This window comes from Solea solea, chromosome 8 (assembly GCF_958295425.1).
Source record: "Solea solea chromosome 8, fSolSol10.1, whole genome shotgun sequence".
NCBI lineage: Eukaryota > Metazoa > Chordata > Actinopteri > Pleuronectiformes > Soleidae > Solea > Solea solea.
The window spans coordinates 26,534,365-26,543,264 of NC_081141.1; the positions used below are offsets into that span (position 1 = coordinate 26,534,365).

Genomic DNA, 8,900 nt, shown 5'->3' on the forward strand with positions numbered 1-8,900 from the left:
TAAGTAGATAGGTAGGTAGGAATCTAGGTAGGTAGGTAGGTACATAGGTAGGTAGTGTACCTAGATTCCTAGGCTCAGGTACTAGAGCAGGTACTAAAAAACACACCAGGTACTATCACTGATGGAAAAGCAAAACAACTAATACAGTCCAGTTAACAAGTCATACATTTTTCTCTCTGTGCTGCTCGATCTCATGTTGCCCGACAACATGTCCACGCTGCACACAGGAAGTGCTTGGTTTTATGTCAAACACTACGACAACATTGGGCGAGTAAAGCAGAACAACTTCAAACAGGAAAACACAAATCTGTGAACGGCAAAAACGGTCATGTGAAGCAGCTGTGAGTGGTCAGAGAGCCGAGAAAAAGTGCTGATATAAACACAGATCTAGAGGGCGGGGCTAGTGCGGCACCAGCCCTGTCTGAAATCGGATTGGCCCCTGAAGTTTCAACTAAACAGAGATGACAGATGAATGTAATTCTACACGTTAACAACTGGTGGCAGTGATGCAGTAAAGACGAATGTTCCCAATCAATAAAATTATATATGTATATACATATATATATATATATACATATATATATATATGTATATATATATATATGTATATATATATATATATATATATCATATACATAGACCATTTTAATACGTTCGATGCTGGATTAAATTAAAGTTTAAATTTTTATTCCTAAATCTTGAATTCTTATTTACTTTTTATTCATTCAGTTTTGTCAAAATAAACACTTTTGGTTCCTTGTCGTACCCCCTTGTACCGCTTTGTTCCCCCATTTCCAGGTTTAAATAGTTGAAAAGATTTTTAGAAAATCCTAAATCCGGGGTGGGATTAAGCTTCCGCTCCAAACTGAAACAAGCACACTGTGGTTGGTTTCTGCATTTGAGCTGCTGTAAAAACAAACGCTACAAGATGGTAGACTTTGTTTGATATCTTAAAAAAAGAGGCTAATTTTAAGGTTAAAAAACCAAACCCAGTAATTCTTCACTTATACAAACACACTGGACGTTTAACTGTTACATGCATGCATATGGATTGTGATTGGGTTAGATTACGTTCATTTAAACAAAGACATTTTTATCATTTTCTTTGTTTAAAATCTATATTTTCCTTCAGTATTAAAGCAGAGGGACAGAACCACCACCTCCTCCTCCTCCTCCTCCTCCACCTCCTCCGCTCCACCGCTCTTGGTCAGACATGGCAGGCCATCAAAGAATCAACTCGTTCCCTCTCCACCTGTTCAAATCACTATTAATCTGCTGCCCTTCCAATAAAAGGCTTGGCTTTCACCGAGGAGCCAATGGAAGGATGTGAGACTCGGGCCAATCCCAGGCCGCATTCTAATGTGGACCGTCTTTATCAAGGTGTCACTCCATTTCCACACTCATTTAGGATTTCTGAGGAGAGAGCGCGCGAGACAGAGTCCACAGGAGGGATGTGTCTTTAGGTGAAACGTTAAACTCAGGAGCCTCGTCCAGAACCTCCAGAACCTCAGATATGGAGATATCAGGTGCCACACTGTGGCTGAGGAGAGGCGAGAGGCAGAGGTGAAGAGTTTGTGTGGTAACATCTCAGACTCTGTTCGATTTGCTATAATTGCTTTGATTTTCATTTGAGAACCTGGGAAGAGTGGGTGTGACCCCAGGCTCCAGAGAACTCCATCGTGAGGCCCAGCTCAGGTCTCCTCCTTTGCGTGGACCTTACTGGATGTTTCACTGAGATACAAACGTTCCCCCATGGATCCAAACATCCAGGGATCCTTCCTGTTCAACAACGGCCTGAACCAGTTCCCCTCGGACCTAAAGGCACCGGTGTGTCAGTACTCGGTGCCCAACTCCTTCTACAAGCTCAGCCCGGGCCTGAACAGCCAGCTGCAGGCGGGGACGCCGCACGGCATCAGCGACATCCTGAGTCGCTCCATGATGGGCATGGGCTCCACGGGCACCACCACCCTGCTGTCCGGATACTCCACCATGGGCGGCTTCAGCCCGGCCGTCACCGGCACGTCCGTGTACTACAACCGAGACTACAACTCCTCGCTGGGCGGCTTCTCCAAGCCCGGCGCCGCCGAGTGTCCCATGAAGAGTCGCAGCGTGAGCTGCTGGGCAGAGAGCGGCTGTGACTGGAGAGCAGGGAGGCAACAGTGTAACAGTGAGTGTCAGGGAGCCACGTTTGACCCCACACAACACAACACAAGAGATTAGATTAGATTAGGTTAGGTTAGTTTAGGTTAGGTTAGGTTAGGTAAGGGTAGGGATGGGTAGGGTAGGTTAGATTAGATTAGGTTAGAATAGAATAGAATAGAATAGAATAGAATAGAATAGAATAGAATAGAATAGAATAGAATAGAATAGAATAGATTAGATTAGATTAGTATAGAATAGAATAGAATAGAATAGAATAGAATAGAATAGAATAGAACAGATTAGATTAGATTGGGTTAGAATAGAATAGATTAGAACAGGGCTACAACTCGTGATTATTTACATAATCGTGTAATTTGTTTCATAAAATGCCATAAAATTTTGAAATAAGTCAGTTAGTGTTTTTTTCTCAAATGTCTTATTTTGTCCAAAAAACAAAAATATTTACTTTTTAACCATTTTTTTCCTCATATATATATGGAGTAAAGGACCTTGAAAATATTCACATAAGAAGCTGGGGGAAAATTACAAAGAACCTTTAAGAGATTATCAAAGTAGTTTGTTTATTGCAGCTCTAGAATAGAACAGAATATAAAAGAATAGTTTATCTGAATTGAACTGGATGCAATCATGCAAAAGGCAACATATATAATATATTAATTACTATATAAGTCTACATTTTAAAAACAAACACAAGATATTTGACACGTTGCTGGTTTTCACTGCATTATTCCTTTAGTAATTGGAGGATTGGAGGCAGCGGGAAGAATAAAGGTTACGTTAACACAACAATAATTTTAGTTGTTCCAATTGTTGTTGCAAATATCAGGTGTTAGAAAAAAAAGAAGCTAAATTAACACATTTGAGTTTTTGAGAAATCGAAAAGGAAAAAGAAATAAATAAAAACGACAATAATAATGAAATGTAATGCAATAATTTACAATAGAAAAATATGAGGAAAAAAATTCAATTAAAATTGCAGGAAATAGCAAATGCCACAGAAAATAACTTATTAATAATTATACTAATAATATTTTGTATATGGCAGATTTTAAGCTTAAAGAACTTTCCAGAATTTATTTTAAAAAGGACAAAGCAGCACTGAGCCTTAAACATAAGCCAGATATCAATAAATCAATGTCAATAAAACATAATAATGATAATAATAACACATCTATAAGCATCTTTCAAGACACTTCACAGAAAAAACAAGTACATAAAGTAAAAGCTGTGATAAAAAGACAAAAACAGGAGCAAAAAAAGCAACAAAGTAATTATTAAATTATTAAAAATTATTGTCATGAATGTATCAGGACTATAGTTTACACTTTAAAGCAAAGTTTTAATACATTATTAAAACTTTTTTTTTTTACAGTTCACTAAATAATATTTATATTGTAACAACCGCGGCTGCTCCTTAAAATAGATCAATCTATTTATTTTCTGGATTTATTGATTTGTAATTTGGTTAAAAATGAAGAAAATGGTAAATAGAAAATATCTGATTTAAAAAATATTCACATTTAAGAAGCTGAAATTTAGAAAATGTGTTAATACTTAATAATTCAAAATAAACAATTAGATGATGATGAAAATGTTTTTTGATAAACGCCATTGACTGACATAAGTGTATGGATTTATCATCGCAGTCTGATCTTATACAAAAACATAAAAGCTGGGTAGGTGTTTGAAGATCAATGTATGGTTGATTATTAAAAATCAATCAGGGATATCAAGTTGCATAAAACTGTGGTCATTATTATTATATTATGATAGGAAACATCCGTAAACAAATATATTTTATTGATATTCAGCGTATAAATAACAAATACGATGAGATTTTTGAACGTCGAGCAAATAAATCGGAGTTGAAATGAACATTTCTCCCTTTTTTCAGTGGTTCAATCCATTATTTGTATGTGATTTGATTTGATTTGTTTTCCAGGTGGTGGTCCTCTGGCAGATATGTCGGGCAGAAAGAAACACACCAGACCGACGTTCAGTGGACATCAGATCTTTGCTCTGGAGAAAACGTTTGAACAAACCAAATACTTGGCCGGACCCGAGCGAGCGAGACTGGCTTATTCTCTGGGAATGACCGAGTCACAAGTGAAGGTAAAAACTGGACTTTTACAGAATGATTGATGAAAATAAGTATTAATATAAAGACGGGGTTTGAGATTTAATGGGAATGAATTTAGTGACTGAGACACTACGTCCTCAGTCTTCTGTGTTAATGTCTACGACGTTATTATTATTATTATTATTATTGTTATTATGATTATTATTACATTATTATTATTATTATTATTATAAAAATTTGTAGAAACCTGAATAATTCATTTTTCAACAAATTTGAACGCACCGATGGAGGCAGCGGTGGATAAACATTGGTGCTACTTTGGTGCAGTAGAGTGACTGGTTCAGCAAAGCTTTTTTTTTTTTAAAGATTTGTAGACTTAAAGCACCATTTGTGGTTCTTTTCTGACCCTTCTTGAAGAATTGTGGTGCTTCTATATGACATAGGCCTGGATAATCCTGCACCACCATCACCATCATCATGTAATAAACATTTATTCTGCTTAACTGCAGAATATCTTTGCAGTAGAATTCACTTCTGAGACTTTTTGTGACGCGTCTTCACAGTTTCAGTCCTCTGTCTTTCCCTCCTGCTTTTCCTTGGTCAGAAAAGACAGTGATGTGGAGACAGACGATGGGATTAATCAGCCTTTTATGAACTTATTTGAGAATGGTTTGAATTGAATGGACATTCTTTAGATGTAAAGGCTACGCACTATGGTTTTAAGCAGGAGTAGATTTTAGTAGACCTTAGGTGAAGGTTTTAAGAGGCTAAAGTCCGTTTTTCCTCTCGCGTTATCAGTGACCACACAATCACACATTTCAGGCTTTGTTCAGATTATCAGATGTAACGTTCCAATCTGATTCAAATCAGCTTCTTTATCGATCAGATTTGAGTGAACTCCAAGTGTCTCACATCTGAACATGACTGTGTCCTCGCAGGTGACAGATTAAATGTCATAATTGTATTGAAGCAGGAGATCGTAGCTCATTTACGGCTAATCCAGATTATATACACTCTTCGTTTCTTTAGATTTTGCTGCACCGTCGATGACGTCATTGTGTAATATGCACAAAGCCTCAGGGATGAAAGAAAGAAATCGATTTAGAGGAGCGCAAGACGGGGGCGGGGCTTCAAGTTGTCCAAATCACACAGAACCACACGAGAATTCAGAAGTCAGTATGAGATCTTGGTGCTAAAATGACAGATTGGTTAAAAAAATGAGGGCGAGACCATTTTTAACTGTTTAAATTTAAAATATATAAGATATTTTACCTACAAGTTGTTAGTATTAGAATATGTTCGGTGGGCAGTGAACAGTGACCTCACACTTACCCTGACCATGTGATACTGATCTGGTTTTATTCTTTTATTTTGTTACTTTTAACTTATATACTTCTGACTGTATGGTTTGGACAACTGCTTCTTCTTCTTTTGAAGCTCCTAATTTGTTCAAAGTCCTTTTTCTACCTCCAATAATCTTCAATAATCCTTCAAAATTGTTTACACTATGAAGTTCTCCTTCATCCTCATTCTTAAAGTCCCGCCCCCCCGTGTATAGCCCCGCCCTTGCCGTGTGCAGATCGAAACAATCGTATTGAACTGAAAATATTGGATATGAGTCAAAATGATCGGCCTGATCATGTGAAGATGAAACCACAGTCAGTGAAGGCATCGTGTTGTGTTCAGGTGTGGTTTCAGAACCGCCGCACCAAGTGGAGGAAGAAGAGCACGACGGAGCCGAGCTCCACGCAGACGAACCACGCGGGACAGGCGTCCGACAACGAGGTGGAGGACGAGGAGTACAACAAACCCCTGGACCCGGACTCTGACGACGACAAGATCCGACTGCTGCTGCGCAAACATCGCAGGGCTTTCTCCGTGCTGCGCCTCGGGCCGCACCACGTCTGACACACACACACACACACACGTCTCTGTAGAGTTGTGAGGACATTTAGTAACATTAATATAATTCCCGTAACCTTTATCATGACCTCAAACACTCGTAACCATGACCTGAACCCAAATATAAAGCTGCAGTACGTAGCATTTGTTGATTTTTGAGCTGAAACTAGTGATTGAGACCATTTTAACTCCTCAGGAAAAAGTTTAACAACGTTTTAAATCAAGCGAGACGAATGTTAGAAGCTCTTTTTTTTACAATAAACTTCCATTCAAACGTAATTTTTATTCCTTTAATAAACACTCTATGGAGCTGACGGAGGGAGCATTTGTGTGTATACAGCAGCGGAGCAAAAGTGGGCGGGGACAGTGGGACGTTAAACTGCTGAATAGCCGGGATTTAGGGATTTTTGTGGAGAAACGATTCGTTGACGCTTCTTTGTGTTTTACTGTGTTGACACAGAGCAGGGCGATGTCACCGGGCGACACGAGATCAAAGGAGGCGTGGTTTGAGTTTAAGCCAGAACACAAATTGTGATATATCACAGACGTAGGGAAATAAAATTAAAGGTCAAATAACATGTTTATATAATACAGTAATTAGTTAAGATTTTTATTTATTAATATTAACCAGATGACACTTATATAAGTTGTTTTTTTGGATACTTTTGTGTTGAGATCACAGTTACGTACTACAGCTTTAACCCAAACCATAATACCAAGACTTAACCTTCAAAAATGTCCTCACAATTATAGTTTTGAACCACACACACACACACACACTCCTGCAGACCTGCATGACGACATAAGAATCTAAACTCAAATCCATGTTGAAAACGGAGTGACATTAAAGTGCAGTTCCGCATGTTCACAGCAGGAAGAGCAGCAGACGTCAACGAAACAAACAAACAAACAAATGTTTACTTTTCTAAGTGACTGAAGAATCTGTTGTGTTCACTGTGACACTGACATGAGGGAGAATCATGTCACACAATTCATTTTGTAAAAAAAATATGAGAAAAAGATGCCAAAAAAACTGCATGATGATATTGATCATAATAATCCTGATAAATAAAGAAAGAAATAAAACACTAAAATGACATTGTTTCATGTGTCTTCTTTTTTTAAAACAGCTCATTTGGTTTGGGATTTTTTTTTATTTTTTTTTTAATCGTGAGTAAAGTTTAAAGACTGTTTTTCCAGTTTATCAACATATACTTTTTCAGTTCTCAATAAAATAAAGAAAGATTTAAATATAAATAATGTGAAAATAAAACATCATTGATGTAAAAATCTGCACATTTAATCTGTGGAAAAATAATCTTTAAATGCAGGTTTTCGGTCAAAGAAGCTTTGTCAAATCTCAAACCAGTTTACTTTGAATGAATGAATGAATGACTTAATTAATGAACAAATGGATTAATTAAGGCATACACTTCAAAAAAAGTCAAAATTTAAAAAAAAAACACAAAAAATAAAGTGAAGAAGGAAATAAATCAAATATGTTGATTTCTGTAAAAGTTGTAAAGTATATAAAATATAAAGTCTTATAATTCCGCGTAGGATGAGACAGAAAACAAACAAACATGTTTTAGTCGTGGAGTGACCGTTGGTGCAAAGGTCACAGGTCAAAGCTGCAGTCATTTACCAGTGTGGTTTGGATTAATTGAAGACAATGAGGCAGCGCGGGCCGCTCGGCATCGGCCGACGTAAAATCAATAACAGCAGAGAAGCTCATTCATGGCTGAAGCTCAGAGAGTTTGACTCCATCTGTTCTGACGTCAGAGGAGGAGAAGAAGAAAAAAACACCTTTTTTTTCCCTTTCAGCAAACGTGATAAATAAACAAATATTCAAAATTAAATATTTTCCCCAGAGTCCGTTTTTCGCGATCTTTTAAAATGTGGATTTACTTGAAGTCGAAAGTGAAATGTAATGAAAGTTAGAGTTGACGGATCGGCTCTTGCAGACGGTGGGTGTGAGCGGCTCGTTCCGTCTTCACAGGAGACGCAGATTTCATTTTTTTTCCTCCTCGTTTTTCTTCTTCTGCCCCAAAAAAAAAATAAGCACGAGCACTGAGAAACGAGAGGAAGTCACTTCACTAACAAACGCCATGAGTTAGAGTTAGAGCAGCCTGAGAGTTCATTTATCATCAGTTATAAATCACTTATATGTGAATTATCTTGATGATAAGTTACATTTTCATTACATTACATGTCATTTAGCAGATGCTTTTATCCAAAGCGACTTACAAGGGAATTGAGTACAACCTGCCAGGGGTGGAATTGAACTTGCGACCTTGAAGTCTTTTGCACACAGGGTACCGGACTTAACCACTGAGCCACCCCACCCCCTTTTCAAGGTCAAATATATGGTTTCTTGTCGGTTTGTGGTCCAGATCCTAAATTCACTGAGACACAACGAAACTGTGGATGTTTATAAGTCAATAAAAAGTGACAGAACAGTTTTTATGAGTGTAATATTTTATTTACAAAATGAATGAATGAATGAATGAATGAATGTAGTGTTGAGTTCATCTGAAGGTAAAATACTGGCCTTACAATCAACTCCACTCCCACGAAAACCATGTCGATAAAAACAAAAATAATGAGCTCCTGAGATTATAATCTGTGCTCAATCTACACACAGTCTGAATGTTTAATCTTGTTAGGGTGAGATTTAGCACAACAGTAACTGACAGAGCCAAAAAAGAACAATATTTTTCTGTGAAATTTATGCACAAAAGAAAAACTGTACCAC

General features: G+C 37.4%; 1 protein-coding gene across 1 annotated transcript; it reads left to right on the plus strand.

Moving 5' to 3' along the window:
• Positions 1–1,418: 1,418 nt before the first annotated feature.
• On the plus strand, positions 1,419–6,876 carry nkx6.3 (NK6 homeobox 3). The gene is made up of 3 exons (XM_058636731.1): positions 1,419–2,167; positions 4,106–4,275; positions 5,930–6,876. Exons 1-3 carry the CDS (start codon positions 1,753–1,755, stop codon positions 6,149–6,151), a joined length of 807 nt encoding a protein of 268 aa, XP_058492714.1. The 5' UTR covers positions 1,419–1,752; the 3' UTR covers positions 6,152–6,876.
• Positions 6,877–8,900: the final 2,024 nt, after the last annotated feature.